This window comes from Taudactylus pleione, unplaced genomic scaffold (genome assembly GCF_031769625.1).
Source record: "Taudactylus pleione unplaced genomic scaffold, aTauple2 ptg000082l, whole genome shotgun sequence".
NCBI classification, from domain to species: Eukaryota; Metazoa; Chordata; class Amphibia; order Anura; family Myobatrachidae; genus Taudactylus; species Taudactylus pleione.
This window is the reverse complement of record NW_028284484.1, coordinates 10,811,148-10,838,436: the sequence shown is the minus strand read 5'-3', so window position 1 is coordinate 10,838,436 and position 27,289 is coordinate 10,811,148. Positions and strand designations below refer to the sequence as shown.

The window sequence follows — 27,289 nt, the reverse complement described above, 5'->3', positions numbered from 1 at the left end:
GCAGACTCACTGGATTATAGCATAATTAATACCAGCGGAGTGATTATTGTTTTCAATGGTAGAAATGCTGTCAAACCCCCAAAATGCGGGTTGACCGCATTTGTCAATGCACCAAGCCCTGGAATACGATGTGAAGATGGCGATCTGTTGGGAGTGCTGTGAGAGGGTTCCAATCTGATCCCTCCCAGCACCCCCCATGGTGTGTGTGTCCTTCTGCGCATGCGCAGAAGGATGCCGGAGGGGATTCTGGGTCATATACCTGGAAGTCCCTCCAGCGGAAAGGGCCGCTCTCACTGAGTGTTCTTCATGCATACTGGTGCAGCTAACGCCAGCATACATGCGAAAAGTGGCGGGATGCATCGCATTCCGAATGGGTTTCATCAAGCATCCCGCCCAAGGAGGGAGGCAGAAAGCGAATTGGGGGAGGGGGGGGAGAGAAAGAGAGAGAGAAAAAGGGAGTGAGACCTGGGCCCCCATTTATTAATGATCACTTTTGCAACGCAATCAGGGCATGACAGTGCCGCCCATGCTTGCATTGCATTGCAAAATGCGATCATAGCGGACGAATGTATCATCTCTGAAAGGAGCCCGTCCTTGCGATGTGCCCAGAGAGCTGCCGGCCAGTGCAGGTTCTACTGAACATGCATAGCCGGGGAGGGCACCGGAGGATAACTCAGTTGGCTAATTATGCGCGGTGTAGTCCATAGGCTTCAGCGGCTAACGGCGTTGCGGGGTCCAGTATCTGGTATGCATCGCATTCCGAATATTGGTAAATGTGGCAGCATCGTATCCCCCATAGAAACCTACGGGGTATGCGGGTGCCAGCAGAGATACCTGCTGCGGTCCCTCCTTAATACATCCGTAGAATACTTAATATTTGATGTATAATCCCCGAAAACTGGTGGAGTTTACGTCAAATATTCTTTAATAAATGGGCACCATAGAGATAGAGCAAATAAGAGAAAGGTAAGGAAGAGGGAGGGAGGGACGGACAGAGGGAGAGAGAGAGAAAAGGAGTGTTAGAGGGAGGGGAAATAGAGAGGTCATGAGGGAGAGAGAAAGCCCGAGAGGGGGCGAGAGAAAGGGAAGGGGAGGGAGGAACAAGAGAGGAAGGGACAGAGAACACACAGCCACGCACACGCTAACTTGATTTTCCAGCATCAGGCAGGCTTTTGATGGGGGTGGACAATTCACGGCATTAGGCTCCGCCCCATGCAACCACGAATCGCGGCAGTATGTTAGCGAGGGGGCGGGGCTTCTATCATCAGCCACAGTCAGTGACACTGCTGTCACTGATGTCGGGACTCTGAGCCGTTCATAGAGCGTATGTATGCCACAATGTGGGGGCCCCTAATGTGTGGGGGCCCCTGGACAACCGCCCCGTCCACCCCCTTTATAATCCGGCTCTGCCGACAGTGCTCGTTCATATGAGCTTTTTTTAAGCTCTATCTGATGTTGTGTTCCGACCTATGAAAACCACTCTGAAACTCCTGCAGCACCAGTTCACTATTCCCAGTGCCTCCCCATGGTTGTGCACATAAGCCATAGGGTAAAACCGATGGTGAGACCAAAATGCTATAAATAGCTGTGGTATGATGATCAGGTGTTTCAAAGAAACACTTGATTAACGGGTTTTTCTGCACAAAGAACCTAAATTCTTTGCATATCTTTATGTATCCGTGTGATTTACATAGTAAAAGTGAAATTTCTTTCCGTATACTGTTCATCCTTGAAAGATAATGGCGTACATGTGGTTTAAAGAAATATTTATAACCTGCAATATATGTACAATAAACTTACTCACCAGCTCTACCCAAAAGCTCTTTTTAAAGGAAACTGTCTAAGGGACTATTAACTGTATTGAAAGTTGTTATCCATTATCAGTAGTTTTCTGTGATCGCTGCACCAGCTTTGGCTGTGAATATTTTTCCACAGAGAGATTTCCGCTCCAGTCTCTTCCGTCACATATGTGAGATATAAGTAATCCGTATAGGATTCAGGAGTGTGCTGTACACAGAAACAGGACGGCTTCCATCTATCAAGTGTAAAAACTTTTAAATGGACTATAATTAAATACTAGAGTTTAACAATAGGTTATCACACACATACTTGGATGACCTTCAATTGCACTGCAGGAGCCAGATAAGTAGAACATATACATACAATAAATATAGTTAGTTATGTATTCTATAAATTGTACTTTATATTGTATGAATTTTATAATGTGATCATTTTATTATACATATATAGAGAGCTGAACCTCTACTCTAATTCCAGAGTGCCACCTTCCTGATAAGGAGATTAGTATAGCAAGTCTACTGTGCTCAACCCCTATCTATGGCGTGTGTGAGTATAATAAAAAAAATCTGATGAGACCTGGAATAGCTGTATAGTATCTTTATAACGTGTGTGTGTATGTATAAGTACGTGTATATATATATATATATATATATATATATATAATGTGTGTGTGTGTGTTCACTGACAAACAGTGTATATAATTGTGTGACCCTGTTTTATAGCAACATAACAGGGTGTGAGGAACAATAAGGGTAAAAAAGTTTCCACAGTGGATACAGAACTGAACAATGGTGACCTCCGGTGTGAGGTTTAAATAGTTCCTGTAGTATAGGAGAAAGTCACTGACTCTTCACAGAGCTGCTAGGCATCTGGGTGCCTTTTAAAGTTTATATGCAAGTGCAGTGGTTAGTATAGTCTCCAGGTGGACGAATGGTGGTCGCAACCTCGAGGGTAAAGTTTAAACAGTACCTTAATGGTGTGCAGTAAGCGGCATCCCGCTTATCTGCTGTGCGTTCTACCTGGTCCTGTGGTGCTGCTTGAGCTGCAAGACATGCAGTGGTGGACTACAGTGTCGCTAATCAGATGTGTAAGTGGTGCAGAGTTTCAGTGGCTTCACTTCTCAGACTGAGATGCTTCCGGCGGTTCTCTTTGTGGGGGTCACCGTCAGGACTTTGATCCGGTGGGTGTGTCCACTTTTCGGGTGGTGCTCACCGCTGCTGTCTCTAGTGCAGGTTTCTACCGCGGGGCACACACCTCTTGCTTGGGCTCTGCTGTATATCTATTGATACTTTTTCCAGTATATGGATGTGATACAATAGATTGTCTCAGGCGCGCCCGGGCCATGACCTGCCTATACGTGGCAGCATGAAATCACAGGGCACACACGGCGCGATGCCTGTCTAGCCTGCCCCAACAGAGTCTCAGCCAGCCCTTCTCTCCCGCCTGCGGACACCCAGTACTACCCTCCCTCGGCCAGTCACCCAGCCAGCCCTTCTCTCTCACTCGCCTGCGAACAGCCAGCCACTGCTGACAGCTCTGCACTGTGGGAACCCGCAGCTGATGACGGACAGGTACGTCTAGAAAAATGAAAATTTATTTTTGATGTGGTAGCCAGTATGATTTGATTTTGTGGAGAGCAATGTGGTTTTTTTTTTCTTTTGGCGGCCAGCCAATGGTTTTATTTTTTTGTTTGTTTCTGTGGGAGCCAATGATATTTTTATTCTTTGGGGGCCTATGTTATTTTTTTCTTATGGGATGCTTCAGTATTGCGCAACTGCAGGATTTGTAACACTGTACTTTATCCTCAGGCTCCGGAACATAGTGGGCTCTGTGTCTGGTGTTTCGAAGCCAGAAGGTTTAGTCTGCCATGTCATCCAACCAGGAACTGACTTGGACTACCTCTCTCTTCGGGAACCACTATGGATGCAGTCCTTCTTGCAGGTAATGTTGCAGTGTACTAACAGACTGGCTCCGTCAGGGCTTGTATCCTTACCAGGGGCCCAGCCACACCCGGTTGTACCGTCTCATCAGTGCAGGGTTTAGCGAAGCTGTCTGCATCTTTCCAGGCGCAGACCCTCCAGGCTGGATAGTTCTACACCCCTGTCTGGTTATATTTTGGTCTCACGAGGACAATATGCTTCAGGGGCCGAGACCTTTTATTTTATTTCCTTTATCTCCCTTCCGCACCTGAGGTTTGGTAGAAATGTTTTCGTCTGTGCAACTGGAGGGCCTCTTAGCGGAGGCATGGGCGCTCCCTAAGATTGATCAAGCCAAATGGGAGACTCCTCAGGGTACTCGCATTGCCTGCCTAGTCATGAACCCTACCCTTCCTATTCCTAATTTGACATCTCTTAAGAATCCGACAGATAGGAAGGGGAACCTTTTCTCAAGGGTATTAATACTCATGCAGATGCTATCGCACATCAAGCCCTGGATTTTGTCTGGGTGGCTAAAGTCATTGGAGGCTGGGTAGACGCCCTTCAGGAGGACCTCATATCGGGTACCTATAGGAACGAATTTTGGTGGTTAGTTGAGCATTTTAGTGAGGCGGCCTCTTAATTGTAGAGGCAGAAGTAGATACTGGTGTCCTAACCTCTAAGTTGTCGGCATCCTCGGCTGCTAGGCGAACCCTCTAGTTTCGTCCCTGGCGCACTGGCTTAGACTCTAGGTAGGCCCTAGAGTCTCTTCCTTTTTCACGGGACGTGACTATGGTAGCGGAGTCTAGGACGGCCTTCCTCCCTTCTGCGGCAGCCCCTTGATTGTGAACTTCTAATTTTCGCCTCTTTTATCTGCAGGGAAAAGTCATGGTCCAGCCTTGCTCTAGTTCCCAGGGGTTCCAGGTCCGAGCTAAACAGCCTCGGACGCCCTACCACCAGGTCTACTGACAAACCTGCCGCTTGATGGGGTACGTTTCCACCTGGGGAATACCAGCGTGGGAGGCCGACTTCTGCTGTCTCTGAGACCTCTTTAGCGAACACCTGGGATGCCTGGGTGAAAGGGTTGTCTACTGAGTCTATGCTCTAGCCATTCAGAAGCGGCCTGCAAACCAATTTTGTTACACAGGTTTTCAGGTTAATACAGGCAAAACAGTGATCCTGCGGGTATCTTTTCACTCCCTGGCTGGCTTCCAAAGTAATTGTTCCAGTTTCACTGTCTCAATGGGGCAGTGGCTTTTTCAGCCAGCCTCTTCTTGGTTCAGAAACCGAACGGTTCCTTCCGGCCAATCCTCAACCTAATAGCCCTCAGCAGGTTCTTGTGGTCCCCAAATTCCGAATGGAGGGTGCCTTGTTAGCGCATTAGGTAGCGGGTCAGTCTTGTAATCTGAAGGTCGTGAGTTCAGTCCTCACACAGGGCATTAAATCTCTGCGTTCCATCTTTCTGGCTCTGTAGCCGGGAGTTTTCACAGCCTCCTTGGACACCCAGGAGGCTAATTTGCATGTTCTGTCACCTGAGCTTCCTTAGGTGGGCGGTCCGGGTGGAACATTTCCTTTTTTTTTTTTTGTTTTGCCATTTGGTCTTTCCACAGCCCCTTGGGCCTTCATGAAAGTCATGGCAGCTCATTTGTGCCACAGGTGTACCAGGATTCTGCCTTATTTAGATGACCACCTGATCCGTGCCCAGAACATATCCATCTCACAGTGGATGTCCTCCAGTCCTATGGAGGGATCATCAGTTAGGAATTCCTCTTTGTCTCCATCGGAAGATGTACCCTCTGGAGGCCTTGCTGGATTCTAGGATTCAGCTGGTCATCTATCCGCTAGAAAAGCTTGGGGCCTGCATGCCAGGATTCGCAAGTTCTTGTGTCATTGCTGACGTTCAATACTGTCGTGCATGCAGATCCTGGGCTCTCTGGTCTTTGCCTTCAACAGGGTGGAATATGCTCTCCCGTTCTCTTCAAATTTTGTGGAACTGTTTTCATCTGCAGCTGAAGATGTGGAAAATCGTTCTCTCTTGAGATGTTCAGCTCTGCCTCTTGTGGTGGCTTCAGGGTTCCTACTTGGACATGGGTCGCCCCTTTTGACTTCTAGAATGGGTTCTCCTCACCACCAATGCAAGTGTGCACTGGTGGGGAGCTGTAACCTGTCGGCAGACCTTTCAGGGTCGGTGGACGGCTTTGGAGAGTCTGTTGCTGATAGAGGTTCTGGAGCCTCTTGTGGTCTTCATGGCTCTTTGCCTGGCTCTGCCGCTTTTCCAGCATCGTCCTGTCCTGGTACAGAATGATGATGCGACAGTCGTCGCCTACATTAACTATCGCTCTGATGCAATCGCAGTCGAGACACCTTCAAGTAGGCGAGTTGCTTTTATCAGCTGGCCACAGTATCATCTTCCGGCTCTGTCAGCAGTTTTCTTTCCCGGGGTTCGGAATTGGAAAGCGAACTTCCTCCACCAGGCTGTTCACGTCGGCGTATGGACATTTCACCCAGATGTCTTTCAGCTCCTGGTTCCTCCAATAAGGTTTGCTGGACTTCGCCTTCCTGGCACTTCCATAGGCTACAGAAACAAAGGGATTTGCCCTCCAGCACACTGTAGCAAAATCAAAAAAAATACTTAAATCCTACATAATAGAGATTCAGAGGTATTAGTTACATACATTTGCAAATATATGAATAAGCGCCAGGCCAATCGTCAAGGCTCTTCTATACTGGTGTCCCTAACATTAAGGGGTTCACATCCGAGAAGCAGGGTACCCCAAAAAATTCCAGCCAAGGACCATCCCCAGGGCATCACACGAAAAAGGGAAAAAAGGTGATAGTGAAGTGAAAAGAATAGATGTGTAAGGATAAATCAAAAGTGTTAATGAAATGTGAAAGAATTAAAATGACATAAATACTAAACAAACAATTAGAAAAGTGATGAAAATATTTTATGTGAATTAAGTGGTGATGCCCTGAAAATGGCCCAGCCAGAACAACTCTGGGGGCCCCACTCCCAAATGCTCACCCCAAAATAATTATTGCTACATAATAGTAGCACCCACCCTGGGTCATATAATTACAAATTGGTGTACTGCATGATATAAGGACCAGCACCTCCTACTAATGTTGGCTCCCTTCATACCTCTCAAAACTGCTAAAAAGTACGGTGGTTGCTCAGATCAGCTTAATGATTTAACACAGGTGCTTGTAAAGGGTGGGGTTTACACTGAACACAGGAACAAAAGTGATTTGCCCTTAGTTTTGAGAGGTATGAAGGGAGCCAGCATTAGGAGGAAGTGCTGGTCCTTATAATGCCATGTGGAGGTTTCTGGGGTAGCTGTAAGGTGAGTTAGCTCTCAGCTTATACATGTTCTGTTATCATGCAGTACACCAATTTGTAATTATATGACCCAGAGTGGGTGCTACTGTTATGTAGCAATAATTATTTTGGGGTGAGCATTTGGGAGTGGGGCCCCCAGAGTTGTTCTGGCTGGGCCTTTTTCAGGGCATCACCACTTAATTCACATTAGAATATTTTCATCACTTTTCTAATTGTTTGTTTAGTTGTCATTTTAATTCTTTCCCATTTCATTAACACTTATGGTGCATACACACGATCAGATTTTTCCTTCAGATATGAACGATAACGATTTAAAAATTGTTCAGTCGTTCATATCTGAAGGAAAATCGTTCATATCTGACATGCCTGAACGACGGACGATCAACGATGCGCGTTCCCGTTTGTCAGATAACGATATCTGACATCTGATGGGTTTGCAGTCAGACTTGGACGATTCCATTCATTTTAATGCAGTCAAAAATCGTTCAATCGTTCAAATCGTTCAAAACTTTGGTAAAATCGTTCAAATCTTTAAAATCATTTAATCGTTCAGTCGTTCATCTGACAAATCTGACCGTGTGTACGCTCCATTATTGATTTATCCTTACACATCTATTCTTTTCACTTCACTATCACCTTTTTTCCCCTTTTTGTGTGATGCCCTAGGGATGGCCCTTGGCTGTAATTTTTTGGGGTACCCTGCTTTTCGGACTTGAACCCCTTAATGTTAGGGACGCCAGTATAGAGGAGCCTTGACGATTGGCCTGGCGCTTATTCATATATTTGCATTATTATGTAGGATTTAAGTATTTTTTTTGATTTTGCTACAGTGTGCTGGAGGGCAAATCCCTTTTTTCTGTGTTCAGTGTAAACCCCGCCCTTTACAAGCACCTGTGCTAAGTCATTAAGCTGAACTGAGCAACCACCATACTTTGCACTTCCATAGGCTGCTGAGATTCTGCGTTTGCACCATGTTCCAGTAGCTTTTCGGGTGTACGCTTTGACGGGCCGGTGAAAGTTAATTCTCCTGTACATCTTTCCCTCGATCTTGCCAACTCCACGGGTCCTCCGCAAGTTGATGTTGGAGGGTGGCTTGGTATTCCTGGTAGCCCCCAATTGGCCATGTCATGTTGATACGCAGATCTCCTCATCCTTGGACACTCCGCTGTGTCTTCCTCGGAGGTCCATTTTTCTGTCTCGGGCTCCCGCTTCCATCCGGTTCTGAACAGTCTCGCTTCAACGGGGTAGTTATTGAGACATCCGTCCTGCGAATGTAGGGCTTTTCCAGTGCAATCAGTCGTACTATGCTGAATGCCCGTATGCCTTCCTCTGCAAGATTTTTTCACCGCATTCGCAGGCTTACATTGCTTGGTGTTCTAACAGGAACTTTAACCCCAGAGTAGTGTTTTTTTTTTTTTACCTTTTGGGTTCACTCTAGGCGGATCTTGATTGGGGCCTCTGTGTCTTTCTTCTTTGCAGGTGTGGAACCGCACTTCTGGTCTTCTAGAGTCAGATTACTCTGTTGCCCAATGTACAGGCTTTTATTCAAGGAGTTTTCTTCGTACAGCCCCCATTTGTTCTTTCGATGACAGTTTGGCACTGGTCTTTAGTGCTTCGGGCTCTTCAGTTGTTGTCCTTTGAACCTTTGCCTTCGGTGGACATTTGTTAGATTTACATGGAAGTTTGTCTTCCTACCGACTACTGCGTCTACCCGGCTGGTGTCAGACTTGGGCAGGCTAGCTTGTCGCTCCACATTTCTGTTTTTTCACATGGACCGGATCGTTCTTCAAAGTCGCTTAGGCTACCTTCCTAGGGTAGTCTCTAGGTTTCTCATCATTCTGGAAATCGAGGTCCCTGTTTTTCGGCCACCTGATTGTTTTACAGAGGAGGCGTCTTTGGACGTTGTGTGGGTCCCCTGGTCCTTGGTGTATAGGACCCGGGAACTTCATAGGACTGGTTCATTTTGTGTGTTCTACGACTTTCACGGACTCGGCTGGCCTCCTTCAAGAGGGACTTTGGCCAGTTGGCTCTGTTTGACTATTTGTCACGTCTATGCTGTGGCGGACCTTCCTGTTTCATCTGTGATGATGAACCATTCCACCGGATCGGTGGGTATTTCTTGGGCAGCTCGCCAGGGTGCCTCGGCTGAGCAACTTGATAGGGCGGCCCTGTGGTCCTCCGCCCATATGTTCCTAAAATTCTATTCATTTCACACCTTCACTACCGTGGTTGCGGATTGTGGCTGAAGGGTTGTCAGTGCAGCGCCGGCATGTCCCCTTTGCTTAGTTGGATAGCTTTGGGACATCCAGTGGTAATGCCTGTGTCCCCTATGGCATGAAGAAGAAAAGGAGATTCATGGTCTTACTTGGTTAAATCATTTTCTTTGAAATCCATAGGGGACACAGGGCGCCCACCCTGATGCACCAGGCTTGCAGGGTTTTTACTCTGCTTCCAGTCCTACCTTTGGCGTTTCTGGGTGTTGGGACGTGTGTGTGTGTGTGTTGGTCTTCCTTTTCCTCTTTCTCGCTCCTGCCTTGGGCTTGCTAACTAACTGGCTTAGCTGGGGTATAGGGGAGGAGGAGCTGGGGCTACTGGGAGAAAAAGTTTTTAACTTGGTGGTGCCCTGACACCTCCTGCTCCAGCCTATACCCATGGTAATGCCTGAGTCCCCTATGGATTCTGAAGAATAGGATTTAACCAGGTAAGATCATAAATCTCCTTTTTTGAGGTAAACCACTATTGGACATCTAGTAGAACAATGGAATTTTGTGCCGGGTTCTCTGTGCTTTGCTAGACATACACCCCTACTGATACCTGGCATGACAACTTAGAGATTTGTTATAATACGCCATGGTAAATTTCAAACCAGTTTCTACTACTTTTGTTTTAGGTTTGGGGTTGAAAAATTGATTTGACTGGTGGCCCCCTTTTTGTTAATCTTTCTATTTCATCATCATCTAGTTCTTCAGAGACCTCTTTGTAATTGTGTCCAGATGTATTTCTAAAGGGCGCATGTGCAGTAGACCATTTTGGCATGTCTGTATTACATATTTATTCCATGTTAGAGTACTCTGTCCTGCTCCAATGAATACAACTAGATAACTGATAATAATTTGGTATTTTTGCACTCAGTGGCTGTGTCTGCTTGACCTACACAGTGTCATATGGCTCTCTGCTTCGAGTAACTGACTTGAGATAGGAGGACTGAAATTGGATAGCATTTCTAAAGCAAAGATCTATACTGAGCACAACATTAGCTACAGTATATGCTTTTTTTTTTTTTTCCTAAAGCTAATTTGCTTGATGCTTGCAAATGTATTTGTAGTGTCATCAGTTACCCTATATCTTGTTTTACAGTCTTATTGGAACATAAAAATACAGCCTTGGGGGCAGATAAAATTGACACCAGGGACTAAATGTAATAGACTGCTAGTCGGCACCGTCTCGCAGTCTATTACATTTAGCCCCATATATTTTACCCTTTTTGCTTCATTTTGAGAACATTCTTGGAACAATAAAATAATTTTATTCTTTTACCAGTAGAGGGCTCCATTTACTTATAGTTGCTTTATTTATCAGTGAGTGCAGAGCCAACACCATTAACAAACTGTATCTGGGTTGTGTTTTGTCACATATAATAATGCCGGGCAGGCCTGGTTTTTAGTAAATGAAAACCTCAGTGACTGGTATTTGCTAGGTTTTCATTGATTAAGGCAACTTTACTTTTAACATATGTTCTCTTAACTATTGTCAGATTGGGGATTCAGTTGGAAGCATGGATTTTGTTACCTATAGAAATGCATTTTACACCACATTGACAGGAGCCTCAAGGTTTAGATCTTCAGCTTGGCAACATGTTTGACCGGGCACTGCCCCTTCAAGCTTGCTATACATGGACACACGGGAGTTAGTTGCAGTTAAGTTGCTGATTTTCTGTTACCGGCTGTCTAACCCGTCTCACTTCATCTGGCCGCCTGTCTCCGGTGGTGGAAATGAGTGCAGCAGGTGTTCTGACACCAGTCTATAACACAACTAAATTGCACAGATGATACATATGGCAGCGTGGGCATATATTTTACAGATGGCACTATAGGCACAACTGTATATATATATATCTTTGTCCTTTTAATATATATTTTTTTTCTTGTTTAAATGACAGATCAAACCCTGGGCAGAGTTGCCATGGCCAATAAAAACCTATTTCTGTCTGACCATCATTTCTCTTCTCTGTGTGTTTGGCTTAACCATCTACAACCTTGTGCAGCAGAGCAACGAAGATTCAACGGTGTCTCTCATTCAGCTGATAGGAATTGGTAAGTGCACAAAGTGACTGTAGAGATAAAGCCAGGTTCATTTGTTTGTAAATGAGCAATATAACACAAAGGGGGAGATGTATTAAGGTCTGGAAAGTGATAAAATGGAGAGTGATAAACTGCCAGCTACTCAGTTCCTAACTGTCATGTTACACACTGTTTGAAAAATCACAGTTAGGAACTGATTGGTTGGTGGTTTATTTATTTCCGATTTATCACTTTCCAGGACTTAATACATCTGCCCCAATATACTAGTGTTCACTCTAGGTCCGGCACCAGACCTAGAGCAAAGGCACATCTGCGTACTCTCCCCCGAAAAGGGGACATGGCCAAGGAAAAGGGGGCGTGCCTTTAAGACGCGTCCCCTTTTTGTCACTCTTGGGGGCGTCCCCGACACTTACGGAAATGCCGGGCTGCTCCCAAGCGCTGCTGTCAGTGTGAATGGGTGCTGGGCACGTGTCCAGCATCCATTCACCAGCGGTGACCGCTACATCACAGTTTTCCCCACCCGTGGGACTCTGCGACCCCAGGGTGGGAACGGCACCAGCAGGCTGTTTCAGTGGGGCGCCACGCCAGAGGGCAGGGTGCTTTTTTGCCCTTTAGAAATAGGCCAGGGCTCGGCGCCCCACTAAATCAGCCCAGCGGGAATGCTATATACTATATTATATGCATTTTATGTACTGTACCTTTATTACATTTTCTCTTGGACAGCAGCATCTATTGTTTTCAGGCAAAGTATCTTTCTGTTAATAGTTGTAAATTGTAAATGTTTTATACCATTCAGAAAGTACAAACCTTTTATGGTGCATCTACATATAGGGCGTTCCATCCCCATGGCTAATGTTGAGAGAACAGATCTCTGTCAGATTCGGCCATACCCATGTGGCTGACTCTCTGAGAGACATCCGTCCGGTATTCGGGCTAGGTTCTGACATTGCAAAATGTGTATAACGGAAAATACTACGTTTATTTCTCCCACTAAAGATGTGATAAATTCTGCTGGTTAAAGTTCAGGTCTTAGCTGTGTTATTGGCAGTGCAATGGTCAGGTCATTACAGTACAGTTTATATTTGCACTATACAGAATTTATTAGCACTGGGACAATGATGATTTATTCATTCTTCTTAGTGGGGTAGTTCACTGATGTTTGCGATGCATTTCTTTCATTAAGGCAGGAAAGCACTTATCCAGTGCATATGCACGGAGTACACATTTTATATGTGTTGTAAAGACGATTCTATAAATTTCAAATGTGTTGAAACAGTAACATTAAGCATTAGAGAAAAGCAAGAACATGAGTGATAATAGTATATAATGTAGGCATGGACTGACTTGGAACAATAGTCTTTTTGCATACATTAAAAAGCATATATGCAACAGAATCCAATCTCCAGTGAATATGTACCTTTAGGCCTGTTGGCACCTGTGAATTGTAAAATTCCACAGGCAAATGTGGAATAGGAGAATGTTTTGTGGAACAGTTTTGAAATTTCTAATATACATTGTGTACTAGTGCCGATATCATAGAGAAGACCTGTAAACTGAGGCCTGCTAAGCTGTAAGGTTATACCCCATGTAATTGGCATGAAAATAGAAGCGCACCCAGCACTGTAATCACATTGTAAGTATGAGGCGTTTATGCTGCAGAATAATGGATGAGAACGACACTGTGTAGTAACATCTAATGTCAGAGAGTGTGTGTGTGTAATAAATAAATATATATATATATATATATAATGTGTCAGTGTCGACTGTGACCCACTGCAAATATGTTAACAATGTGTGAAATGTGTGTGGGGTGTTTTGGGTGTAAAAACGATTGTACTGGAAAAGGAGGGAAGCTGCCCTAGGAGGGAAACAGGACCTCCCACCAGCTGGAGTTTGGAAAAAAACAATTGTAAAAGGTATATGGAGCAACTCCTATTGGTGCTATACAATCAGGATGATGGTTCTGGTATTATAGCAGCAATCACAATAATATACTGTATATTAAAAAAAAAAAAAAACTAATGATGGATTGGCAATGATGATACAATATAGATAAATACAAACAATGTATATGTTGTTCTATGTATGTACTTTCGCCTTGAGATCTATACTGGCATTTTTAGGCATAGCAATGGAGAAGTACAATGTATATAAATCAATAACTTTCTACTTCAGGGTCCGTAGGCTCCACAGGGAGACTTTGGGGTATAGGTGATGATATGGGGCACCACGAAGTTAAACTTTTCTCCCAGGATGCACTGGGTCTCCCTCCTGTACCCCGCCCCCGGGCCAGAGGCACATCAGTTTCGTTGGGGGCCCGGCTGGAGTTGGGTCACTGCACGTGGTTAACACAGCCCCTGAAGATTTTATTATTTTAAAAGAGTCCTGCGCTTCCACTAGGCCACCAGGGACAGCAGGCTGGAGGGATAACTGAAATGCTCCAGCATCCCGGGGGTTAAACGCTGGCCAGGGGAGGCTACCTTCCTTGTCTAACAGCCGGCTCCTCCTCTCAGCTAAAGCTCACCTTTCCACTGTGGTCTGGCTAGGCTGAGCTGCTCTCCTCCTCGGGCCACGCCACCCCCGAGTCTCCGGTGGCCAATTTCTTGAATGGCAGTGTCGCAGTTCTCTCTGGCCAGCGGGTGCCCAGTCCCCCTGCATACCTCTCCCTTTTGGGTCAGTGTATACAGCACTATTGCCCACCAGACACTGAGTCTGCGTAGTTGATTATAGTGCCATGGTGCAGGTCAGGGCCGGCCCAAGCCTAATAGTTTTGCTAAGCGAAGATACATTTTGGCACCCCCTTGCCCGAAGTTGCGTGCACCCGACAAAGGAAAGGGGTGTGGTCTCATGGAAAAAGCCACAATCACGAGTACCGCCCCGTAATTCCAATCATGCTGGGTACATGCCCAGTGCTCTTGGAGCTGCTGGGAATGCTCCCAGTCTCTTTCTCTAGTCAATAGATGCTGCATGCATGCACATGGCATCTATTCACCATTCTCCCCCCCCCATCTGGGACACTTTGTCGCCAAAATAGGGATGGTTGGGAGGCATGGTAAAGGAAAGGTCTCAAAAGAAAGGGGTGTGGTCACAGAATGGTATCCCCAATTCACACTACACCACACAGTAGCGCAATCTTATTCACATTACACCGCAGTAGTGCCCCTGATTCACATTACACCACATAGTAATGTCCCTTATTTATGTTCTGACACACAGTACTGCCCCTTTTACACAATGCCATTAGTGCCCCTTATACACTGCCCACAGTAGTAGTGCCCCTTATACACTGCCCACAGTAGTAGTGCCCCTTATACACTGCCCACAGTAGTAGTGCCCCTTATACACTGCCCACAGTAGTAGTGCCCCTAATACACTGCCCACAGTAGTAGTGCCCCTAATACACTGCCCACAGTAGTAGTGCCCCTAATACACTGCCCACAGTAGTAGTGCCCCTAATACACTGCCCACAGTAGTAGTGCCCCTAATACACTGCCCACAGTAGTAGTGCCCCTAATACACTGCCCATAGTAGTAGTGCCCCTAATACACTGCCCATAGTAGTAGTGCCCCTAATTCAATGGCCATAGTAGTAGTGCCCCTAATTCAATGGCCATAGTAGTAGTGCCCCTAATACAATGCCCACAGTAGTAGTGCCCCTAATACAATGCCCACAGTAGTAGTGCCCCTAATACAATGCCCACAGTAGTAGTGCCCCTAATACAATGCCCACAGTAGTAGTGCCCCTAATACAATGCCCACAGTAGTAGTGCCCCTAATACAATGCCCACAGTAGTAGTGCCCCTAATACAATGCCCACAGTAGTAGTGCCCCTAATACAATGCCTACAGCAGTAGTGGCACTTGTACAATGCCTACAGCAGTAGTGGCACTTGTACAATGCCTACAGCAGTAGTGGCACTTGCATATAATGCTGACAGCAGTGGTACCCCTTCTGCAGTGCTCCCAGTAGTCGTGTCCCTTCTGCAATGCCCACAGTAGTGCCCCCCTGTAGTAGTGCCCCTGTAATAGTGCCCCCAAAAGTAATGCTCCCTATATTAGTGCTCCAAGTAGTAGTGCTGCCAATAGTAATGCCCATGTAATAGTGCCTCCAGTAGTAATGCCCCTGTAATAATGCCCCAAGTACTTAGTCACCAGTAGTAGTGCCCCCAATAGTAATGCCCCTGTAATAATGCCCCCAGTGGTAGTGACCCTGTAAAAGGGCCCACAGTAGTAAGGCCCCTTTGATAGTGCCCCAGTAGTAAGGCCCCTGTGATAGTGCCCCCAATAGTAGTGCCCCTGTAAAATTGCCCGCACTATTAATGCCCCCTGTAAAAGTGCCCACTGTAGTAATGCCCCAAGTAGTAGTGCCCCTGTAATGCCCCCAGTAGTAGTGTCCCTGTAAAATTGCCCCCAGTAATAAGACCCCTGTAATAGTGCCCCTGTAAATTTTCCCCCAAGTAGTAAGGCCCCTGTAATAGTGCCCCCTGTAAGAGAGCCGTGCACACACAGACACACAAATAATCCCAACACACAAACTTACCTTAAGCTCCGATCCTGTGTCCGCTGCCGTCCACCGCTCCTCTGAACAATAATGTGTGCCCTGCTGCACCCACTCTGCTATTTTAAAGGTCAGCTGTAGCCGGTTTATGTGAGGAGGAGATGGTACAGGATGGATTAGGTGGTATAATCCACCAGGCCCTTCTAATGTCCCAGTCCCTGTGCAGGAACCCCTTTATAAGGGCTTCCTTTTATCTCAGGTCCTGGCTATTGCAGGCCGCTTAATGCCAGCTGATTTCTCCTCTATGGAGTTACCACAGCAGTCTGTTTTTTTCCCGCTCTGGAATTCCCACAACAGATTACTGCTATGCAGATTCCTCCTGTGCCCCCGCCAGGGGTGGATGGCGGCTACCTCTACTGCTCTACAGACTTGTTGGAGGAGGAGAAAGCCGCTAGGCCTTTCGGGCTTCCTCTGGTGTCAGCGTAGTCCACACACATCTCTGAGATGTCATCTGATGACGGAAAGATTGCGTATGTCTCTAACCCTGAGTCTGGGGTTACTATTCCTGCTTTGGTGTGAACTGTCAGAGCCGTCTGAGTCATAGAGGATAACGAACCAGCTCCTCTGTTCAGGCAGGCTCTGTTTGTACAAATAAAGGGCTACTTCTGCGGAATTCCCTTTATCGGATCATTTGGTTGATCGCAAGGCTACAGCCTGGGGAATGCCCGGTAAGAGGTATCAACCTCGGAGACATTTGGCTGCGTGTTATCCATTTCCAGAAGTTCCTTGCGCGAAATGGAACTCATCCCCTGCAGTGGACATGTAATATGGTTAATTACGAATGCTACGTTACCTATGCCTTCCATTTCTTCCCTGAAGGTTAGGATGGTGGGGGTTTGCCGGAAGTCTATATACCTTCCCTCAAATGCTTCTGAGGCCTCAGAGGTTTTTTTGGTTGGTAACATCAGAGATGCAGCCACACATATTGGGAAGACTTCTCTGGATATCAGTCTCCTGACTTCCAGTGTCTCAGCTGCAGCTATGTTGGCTCGCCGCTTCCTGTGGCGGTGTTCTTGGACTGCAGTCGGCTGCAGCTTCAGTGAAGCCTTGCACCTTCACCTTTCGATCCTTATGTCCTCATGGTTAACCCACAGGTCGGGCCTTCCCAAGGCCGTCGGCTTCCAGTAGAGCTGTCAAACCTGAGAAACGGGCCTGAAGTACAAGACATCCTGCTTCCAAGTCAGAGGTTAAACCCTCAGCCTAACGGGACGGGCCTCTCTCTGGAGGATACTGGCTTCTTCAGTTCAACCAGGGTTGGTGTCGGACCATCATAGACACATGGGCGAGAAAAGTAGTCTCTCACAGGAAAACAAGGCCTTACAAATCCAGAAGGCTGTACAATCCTTGGTTCAAGCAGAAGTCATTGTACCTGTCCCATTGCCCCTGAGGGGAACTGGTTGTTATTCCAATCTCTTTCTGGTTGAAAATCCGACCGGATCCTACCGGCCTATCCTCAATCTTAACTCCCTGAACAAATTTCTTAGGGTACCTCGGTTCAGGATGGAAAACCTACGCTCAATAATACTGGCTATGGAACCTGGGGATTTTATGGTGTCTCTGGATATTTAGGATGCATGCCTGCATATTCCAATTGCTTCGGCTCACCAGCTTTTTCTCAGGTTTGCCGTACTGCAACAACATTTCCAGTTTCGGCTCTGCCGTTTGGCCTATCTACTACACCTCGGGTGTTTACCAAAAGTTATGGCAGTGATGACAGCCCATCTGCGGCTGCAGGGGGTCCGCTTGTTACCATACCTGGACAACCTTTTACTGTTGGCAGGGTCTCCAGAGGTACTTCACCACCACCACCTACAGCTAACTATATCTATGTTACAGATGCACGGGTGGTTAATCAATTGGAAAAAGTCCTCCCTGATCCCATCCCAAAGGATGCTACATCTGGGAGCTCTGTTGGATTCACAACAGCAGCGTATCTTTCTGTCTACGGAAAAGATCTCCACTTTGCAGACGTAAGTACGCATATGCCTCCACAGTTGCCGAGGGTGCATCCACTCAGCAATGCAGTTATTGTGTCCCTTGGTGTCGACGTTCGACATGGTGAAATATGCCCAATTTCATTCCTGGCCTCTGCAGAAATTGATCCTCTCCAGGTGGGACGGATTACCCCGTCGGATAAAGACGCAAACGATGGTGCACTCTCTGGAGGTGCGTCTGTCTCTTGCTTGGTGGCTGCAGACTGCCACCTCACCAGGGGGTACCCCTTTTGGATTCCAGTGTGGGTCCTTCTGACAACGGACACCAGTCTCTGGGGTTGGGGCGCAGTGACGGGTCCACACTAATTTCGGGGACGGTGGACAGCAGAGGAGTTTGCTCTACCAATCAACATATTGGAACTTCGGGCGGTCTTCATGGCCCTGCAACAAGCCAGACTCCTACTTCACGGAAAGTCTGTGCAAGTTCAGTCAGACTACCCCACGACTGTGGCTTACCTCAACCATCAAGGAGGAACTCAAGTTCAGACGGCAAAGACAGAGGTGTCGCGCATTCTGACATGGGCGGTAGCTCATCTCCCAGCCATATCTGCAGTGTTCATTCCAGGATTTCGCAATTGGGAAGGAGACTTCCTCAACTATCACGACGTGCATCACGGGGAGTGGTCTCTTCACCAAGAAGTGTTTCAGCTCCTAGTGGACAAGTGGGGCCTTCCGGACGTGGACCTCATGGCCTCCCGACACAATCAGTGTACGGGTCCAGGACAAGAGATGCCAAGGCTCTCTTGGTCTTGGTAGTCGCTCTGTCAGTCAAATGGGCCTTCCAGTTTGCATACCTATTTCCTCCAATCTCCCTTCTTCCTCTGGAACTTAGGAATTTCAAACAAGGAGGCACGGTCCCGCTTGTGGCTCCAGCGTGGCCCATACGTCACTGGTACTCAGCTCTTCAGAGACTCTCCATAGACGCTCCATTGCTGTTGCCTCAATGTCCGGACCTGTTGTCTCCTGTTTTCATCAGAAATTACATCTTTCGTGGTCCTGTTTGTGTACGTTGTATTCCCAACTTCTTTACTACCTGGTTCTTAGCCAGCTTTATATGAGAGTTGTCATCTTATGTACTGCCAGGGAATTAAAGTGAAAGTGTATTAATGTTCTTATAATGATAAATATCTCAATTGGAGTACACAGTAAATAAAAGGTATAAGAATAAAAAATCTATTTGTATATTCTTCTTATATGGACATTTATAAATGAACTATTTTGTGAAAATTGCTAAAACACTAATTTAATGATAAAATAAAACTTGAAAAAAGAGAAACATAATAATGGGCAATCCCTGCATGATGAAAGTTAATAAAAAATAAAATGATGACCTTAAGAAACCCATATGTCATTGAATAAGTTAAACATAAGGCGAGGTGGAATATGTTTAAAGGAACCATTTTAATGCATAAGTCTGAATTTAGACGCATAGCAGAGCCCTCCAGCCACAGCCGTCCTGCCCCCTGCGGAGCCTAGAAGAAACACTCATATATACTAATATTAGGAGTTACTACAGTGTCATTATATATACTGACATTAGAAGTTACTACAGTGTCGTTGTAACTTCTAATGTCAGTATATATAACGACACTGTAGTAACTTCTAATGTCAGTATATATAACGACACTGTAGTAACTTCTAATGTCAGTATATATTACAGTGTCGTTATATATACTGACATTAGAAGTTACTACAGTGTCGTTATATATACTGACATTAGAAGTTACTACAATGTCGTTATATATACTGACATTAGAAGTTACTACAGTGTCGTTATATATACGGACATTAGAAGTTACTACAGTGTCGTTATATATACTGACATTAGAATTTACTACAGTGTCGTTATATATACTGACAGAAGTTACTAGTAGTGCCGTTATATATACTGACATTAGAAGTTACTACAGTGTTGTTATATATACTGACATTAGAAGTTACCAGTGATCGCAAATACGCGCTATACCAAGTATTTTACCCGTAAATGAGGCCAGGGGACTCCCTTTTGCAGAATAGGTGGTCCCCGGGGATGCGTTCCGCTGTGGCAAATCCCTAGGCTTTTTATTAAATTATTGATGTCTCCCTGGCCTGGTCAGGGAGAACTATAAAAAGAGGAGGTGCAGCCAGCTCTTCAGCACCTTTCCTAGATGCTGCGGCACCTGGCACTACAGTACTGGCCATGGCAGTAGCCTCCGGCATGTTGAGAGCCTCCGGCACCTGGCGTGTGGAGAGCCCCTAGACAGCACCTGGCTCCCGGCGTGTGGAGAGCCCCTGGACAGCCCTCCCGGCGTGTTGAGAGCCCCTAGACAGCCCCCGGCACCCGGTGTGTGGAGTGCCCCTGGACAGCACCCGGTGTGTTGAGAGCCCCTGGACAGGCCCCGGCACCCGGGATGTGTAGATCCCCTAGCACGAAGGCATGTGCAGAGCCACATGGACAGCCCCCGGCACCCGGTTTGTACAGAGCCACGTGGACAGCTCTCTATGCTTCACTACTATGCTCCTACCAATAACAACTCATTATGCTTTCTGCACCTTTCCCCAGACTACCCTTGCTCCCTCCCTACCCTCAGTACTGCCTGCCCCTAACACCCTCCTTTCCCCTATTACAACCCCAGTTGCTATATACACTTTCTTCCTCCCTACCCCCAGTACTGCCTGCCCCTAACCCCCTCCTTGTCCCCAGTACTGCACCAGCTGCAATCTACCCTTACCCCCTCCCTACCCCTAGAACTTCCTGCCCGAAAACCCATCTTTGCTCCCCAGCACTGCCTGCCCTTACTCCCTTCTACCTCCAGCTCTACCCCAACTTCTCCCTGCCTTTACCCCTAGCTCTACCCCAACTGCAGCCTGCCCTCACCCCCCCATAATAGGTGATGGGACCCAGAAACAGTGGCTTAGGACCCATATTCTTTAAAGTAAGGGGGTCCCTAGGACCCACAATTTTTTTTCATTCATCGTGATTACTGAGTTACTTCAGTGTCGTTATACTGACATTAGAAGTTACTACAATGTCGTTATCATCTGTTACACTCCAGCATGTGCACCTCATATCTACAATGCGACTAGGGTGCTGGGTGTTCTACTAATTGCAATTATGTTACGTTGTTCCTGCAAAGTGTGCATGTTACCTTATTTCTGCAATAATTGCATTTCCTACTTCACGGCTATGGAACATTGACAATCTGGTTGCTATGAGAAACTCCACATTTTTCTATTGCGACAGTGTAATTAAGTTTCCACAGTAGCTTTTATTTAAATACTGCCAGAGAGAGCATCACGCCACTGTTTGACGTTAATGTACATGAAAGGCAGAGTTGTCTTTGAGGAGAATTCAGTTGTGCGGGAAGTAGCGCCAGCTTTGCTGTGCACATATTGGGCACTTACTGTAGTACTGACATTGCAAGTTTCCCTTGCACCTCTATTGTGGTGCCGGCAGGACGCGATGGGCTATTCCGGAACAGCCCATTTTGTCAGTTTTTGGAATTTAATTATCGTTTATCTGGTACACTGTATAAAATGGGTATAGAGGACATACAGTGCATCCGGAAAGTATTCACAACACTACACTTTTTCCACATTTTGTTATGTTACAGCCTTGTTCCAAAATGAAATAAATACAGTTTTGTCCTCAAAATTCTACACACAATACCCCATAATGACAACGTGTAAATCGTTTTTTTTTTACATTTTTGCAAATTTAATTAAAAAAAACAAAACTAAGAAATCACACGTACATAAGTATTCACAACCTTTGCTCAATACTTTGTTGATGCACCTATTGGCAGCAATTACAGCCTCAAGTGTTTTTGAATATGATTCCACAAGCTTGGCACACCTATCTTTGGGCAGTTTTGCCCATTCCTTTTTGCAGCACCTCTCAAGCTCCATGAGGTTGGATGGGTAGCGTCGGTGCACAGCCATTTCCAGATCTCTCCAGAGATGGTCAATCAGATTCAAGTCTGGGCTCTGGCTGGGCCACTCAAGGACATTCACAGAGTTGTCCTGAAGCCACTCCTTTGATATCTTGGCTGTGTGCTTAGTGTTGTTGTCCTGCTGAAAGATGAACCATCGCCCCAGTCTGAGGTCAAGAGCGCTCTAGAGCAGGTTTTCATCCAGGATGTCTCTGTACATTGTTGCATTCATCTTTCCCTCTATCCTGACTAGTCTCCCAATTCCTGCCGCTGAAAAACATCCCCACAGCACGATGCTGCCACCACCATGCTTCACTGTAGGGATGGTATTGGCTTGGTGATGAACGGTGCCTGGTTTGCTCCAAACATAACGCCTGGCATTCACACCAAAGAGTTCAATCTTTGTCTCATCAGACCAGAGAGTCCTTCAGGTGCATTTTGGCAAACTCCAGGTGGGCTGCCATGTACCTTTTACTAAGGAGTGGCTTCCGTCTGGCCACTCTTATATACAGGCCTGATTGGTGGATTGCTGCAGAGATGGTTCTCCTCTCTCCACAGAGGAATGCTGTAGCTCTGACAGAGTGACCATCGGGTTCTTGGTCACCTCCCTAACTAGGGCCCTTCTCCCCTGATCGCTCAGTTTAGGCGGCCGGACAACTCTAGGAAGAGTCCTGGTGGTTCCGAACTTCTTCCATTTACGGATGATGGAGGCCACTGTGTTCATTGGGACCTTCAAAGCAGCAGATATTTTTTTTGTACCCTTCCACAGATTTGTGCCTCGAGACAATCCTGTCTTTGAGGTCTACAGACAATTCCTTGGACTTCATGCTTGGTTTCTGCTTTGACATGCACTGTCAAGTGTGGTACCTTATATAGACAGGTGCATGCCTTTCAAAATCATGTCCCATCAGCTGAATTTACCACAGGTGGACTCCAATTAAAGGCCCCCATACATCAGAGATTGATTGCAGCAATCGTGCAATTTGCAATTGATTGTGTATAAAAATCTTTCCCTTTTTCAATCGATTGCAAATTGCACGATTGCTGCTATCAATCTCTGATGTATGGGGGCCTTTAGCTGTAGGAACATCTAAAGGATGTTTAGTGGAAACAGGATGAACCTGAGCTCAATTTTGAGCTTCATGGCAAAGGCAATGAATACTTATGTACATGTGATTTCTAAAGCTGCATACACACACAACGATTTAGTAAATGAACGATTTTAGTAAACGTTTTTTTGTTCATTTTTTCAAGGGAAAAATGCTAAAATCGTTCATTTACTAAATGTAATGAACGATTTTTTTGAACTACAAACGATTTTTGCATATTCCCTTACTGAAAATCGTTGAGTTGGTCAGTCTGACTGAACTACAAACTACAAACGTGAACGTGCATGAACGATAATCGTTCATTGTTTTAACTGCGAAAGTGAACGATTTTTTCAACGATTGAAATCTGAGCTGAAAGCTCTCTGGAGCTTGTGGCCACGAGACCCTACCACAAGGGTCTCGTCGCAAACACGATGGTCGCGATGGTCTTGACCATCGCGACCATCATTCTGGCCGCTGGCAACCCACAGCAATGCGAGCGGCCAGGAGGTCACTCCATAAAAAAACCCAAAAAAGACGCCCTGATTCAGAGCAAGCGCTCTGTCAGAGCGTCCGGCTCTGAATCAGGGCCTGTATGTTTAACTGAGCTGTGTGTTCAGTCAACTTACCAAAGAAAAATATTCTTAACAATGGTTCATATCTGAAACATTTTTATTGGGGTAGTGGCCCGTTTTAAGCTGTATTTTCACCTTGTGTTTTATAGTTATTCTTTGTTTTTAAACAACAATAAATTGCACATAGATTTGTATTGCAACATCTGTTTCCATTCTTATACGCCTCAACTTGTTTCCTGTTTCTGAAGAGTACAGTTTGTTTTTCTAAATTACCAGGAAACGCTGCAGACATTGTAATGTAGAGATGCACTCAGTGGAAGCAAATCCAGCGATTGCCTCTAACTGCTGTGTATCGCTCACTGTCATCATAGTGTGGAGGCTGGATGGTTTGGAGCAATTTCTGCTTGCTGCACCCAGGAAATTGCACCACTGCTTATTGCAATGGGAAGATTGTGGTTATGGGAACATTATTTTTTACTTATTTTTGTGTATAGAATATACTGTATAGGATTTCATCATTTTGCAACTACTAAACCCTTTTTTTTTTTTTTTTTCTTTTTAAAAATTTTCAAAGATCTTTCACAAAAAAAAGTGTAAAAGTGGTTTGTTTCCTGTAAATAAAAGCACCTCCTAGTATAATCATTTGATTTTGTTTTGTTTTCTTTTGTATCTGTTTTATTAGATTTTCTAACTAATGCTGCCCATCCACTACTAGATGCGGGGACGACGGCACGATTACGACGCCGTTGTCTCCCGCAGGGTAAAGTGCATACACTGAACGTTCAGACGTTCAGTGTATGCAGATCAATCATCCTGGAACATGGCAACCTGACGGCGTTCACCAGATTGACCGTCATGTTCGGGCGATGATTGATGTTAAAAACGACCAGCGGGTGCGCGCATCGCTGGTTGTTTTTAACCTTTTACTGCCCGATTTGTGGGCGATTACCAAGCAATGGAGCGATAACGAAGGTCATTATCGCTCAATCGCTAGGTTTAATCACCTAGTGGATGGGCAGCTTAAGTAGAGTTCACAAAAGTGTGTCATTGTCAAGAAAACAAACCAATTTGGAAGAAGATGTAACATCTAGATCCTTATAGCACCCATGAAAAAGCATAATCATTTGTTTTTAAGTATCTGTGTCCCCACTCCAGTGGCAGTGTGACAACGGCAAGCAAACAGCACTTTATGGCAATGTGCAACTCGCTTGCAGTGGAGAGTAGCAATGTGAAAATCTGTAACAAAGTGGACAAGCAGCATGTGACATTAATTCAGAAGGAACCAATACAATGAATCTGCATTCAATATAGTCACCGCTTCACTCAGCTAATGTCCATAAATTAATTTCAGAGTTATAACAACTTCCAGCTTCCCAAACACTAATTCTGAACTGCGTCTTGGAGTATTTGCTGTTCACATGTTCTGCTCAGTTCCACCAATGAAGGATTTAGAACAATTTCCCATCTTGAGTTAAACCTTCTGTTTATGCTCCTTCATAACTATCCAATGTACAGTTGTATTTAGTCCGGTCTTTCTGCAGTTACTTTCAATCTGCTTTAATCACGGCTGCCAAGAGGAGGCCAACACGAGTGTGTAGCAGAGTCTGAGACGGGTGGTCAGATTCTGCCTCCCTATTTGTATCACATGAGCCCCACTGTAGTCTGGGAGTGCTGGGATTGGGTAATAACAGCAAATTATGTTTGCCTGATTCATTTTGTTTCTTCAAGATACTTCATGGCAGCCATTCCATGTGAGTTTACATCCCATCCTCCTATTGTTAGATAGGAAGTTTTCCCCCCCTTGGGACCGCCCCGTTAGGGCATATAGGCTCACTCCTCCCCTTCCTCTGTAGTCTTTTCAGTGTCTCCTCACATTCTGTACCTGGGGAAAAAAACACACTTGGAGAAAGAGTATATTCTAGGCTGCCATGAAGTATTCTCGAAGAAACAAAATTATCAGGTAAACGTCATTTGCTGTTTTCATGGCAGCCATAACTTGTGGGATATACCAAAGCATAATATAGGGAGAATTGTAAAATAGTCCAACGGAAATTTTCATGCTAAATGATTATTTAATTATGCCAATGCACCTTTAAGGACATGACTTCCAAAGTGGGTATCTGAAACATCCAAAGCATAATGCTTAGATAAAGTGTGAACAGACGACCAAGTAGCCATTGCACAAATGTCTTTCCCAGACCACAAAGCCGCCATTACCCTGGTTGAGTGTGCCTTCAGATTCTCTGGAACTTTACGACCATTCTCCTCCTATACAAACGGGATTAGCTGTTTGATCCAATTCGCTATTGTCTGTTTATGGGTGCCCCACCTTTTCTTGTACCTGTATGGAGGATAACAAATGCTTTGTTTTCCAAAACTCTTTAACTCAAACCAAATAGACAGAGATTGCTCGCAATAAGTCCAGCCTATGCAATCTTTCCTCCTTCTCATCTTTCGGCTGCAGAAATAACAAAGGCAAAATGATTTCTTTATTTAAATGAAATGTTGATATTTACCTTTGGCAAAAAACAAAAACTTTGTCTGGCAATACTGTATATTTAAATAGGGCTCTTCTACCCATAATGCTTGTAGTTAACTTTTTTTGCTGACATAATAACGAGTAAAAAGACAACCTTCCAGGTTAATATTGTTAATGGAATGGTTTAAATGGAGATATCATTAATGCATTAATTATTAGATTCAAGTTCCATGGGGGGTAAGATAGACCTAATTTGTTCTACTGCAAAATACAATATTTTTAACTCTTTCAATTACTCTACACTATCAAAAGGGCACCCACCGCTCCATGGGTGCCGGGGATAGCCCCGGACTATCAGCCTAGGCCTTAGGTGCCCTGGAGAGGGGGATCCCATTATTGAGGGGGTCCCGAACTCCCCAGGGATCCCTGGCCTGGGCTGACTAGCGGTCCAGGGTAAAGAGTTCCCCTGGCTGTGGCATTACTCACCCACTAGAAAAAGTTTGTTGTTGGTTATGGCTAATACAGGGGAACCCTTCGCTTTTTGTCTCCTGTATTTCCATAACCAGGATCGGCTCAGAGCCCAGTGCTGGTTGCGCTAAATACAGGGGACCCTTACGTTTTTTTGTCCCCAGTATTTTGACAACCAGGGCTGGCTCTGAAGAGCATGATGCTGGTTGTGCTAAATATGCTGGACCCCTACATCGTTTCTCCACTGTATTTAGCACAATGGCTGCATCTCCAAAGCCTGGGGCTGGTTGAGCTTTATGGGGCCCATTGAATTTTTATTTTTTTACAGTTTTATTCATTTTTTTTTTTTTACACAGATGCACAGACGAATCTCACTGATCCATCCCTGCATCTGTGTCTTTTATTATAGGTGCTTGCCACACTGATTGGTGTGTTCATCTGTGTCGTCCATGACATCGTTCACCGTGCGCACACACGGAATGATGTGTGGCAAATCGTTGAAAGACAGGTCGTGATCTTTCTGCATGTTGAAAACATCACCGACCACAACCAACGACAGCAGGAGCGCACATAGACATCGTTATCATGCCTACACACTGCACTTTTTAAATGATTTGTCGTTCCAACCTGTCAAAAATGGCAATATCGTTCTTAAAATATCGTACCGTGTGTAGGGCCCTTGAGAATCCTGCGTACCAGAGAACAGTTATCACATGAAAAACAAATATACAGTATGCAGATTTTTCTTCTTCCAAATCTTCTTCCTGGCTCCCAAGCTGGAGCACAAAGCAGAATAGATAGAAACTTTCACTGTAACTAGCATTACATAGTAAAAGCGCCCTCTATGAAGACTTACCTCTT

General features: G+C 45.5%; 1 protein-coding gene across 1 annotated transcript in view; it reads left to right on the top strand.

Moving 5' to 3' along the window:
* Positions 1-27,289, top strand: part of LOC148532200 (uncharacterized) — a 79,566-nt gene that overhangs the window by 8,395 nt on the left and 43,882 nt on the right. The window contains exon 3 of the mRNA XM_088468242.1: positions 11,216-11,369. Within this exon, the coding sequence (XP_088324368.1) occupies positions 11,216-11,369 (154 nt within the window). The remainder of the gene's footprint in view (positions 1-11,215; positions 11,370-27,289) is intronic.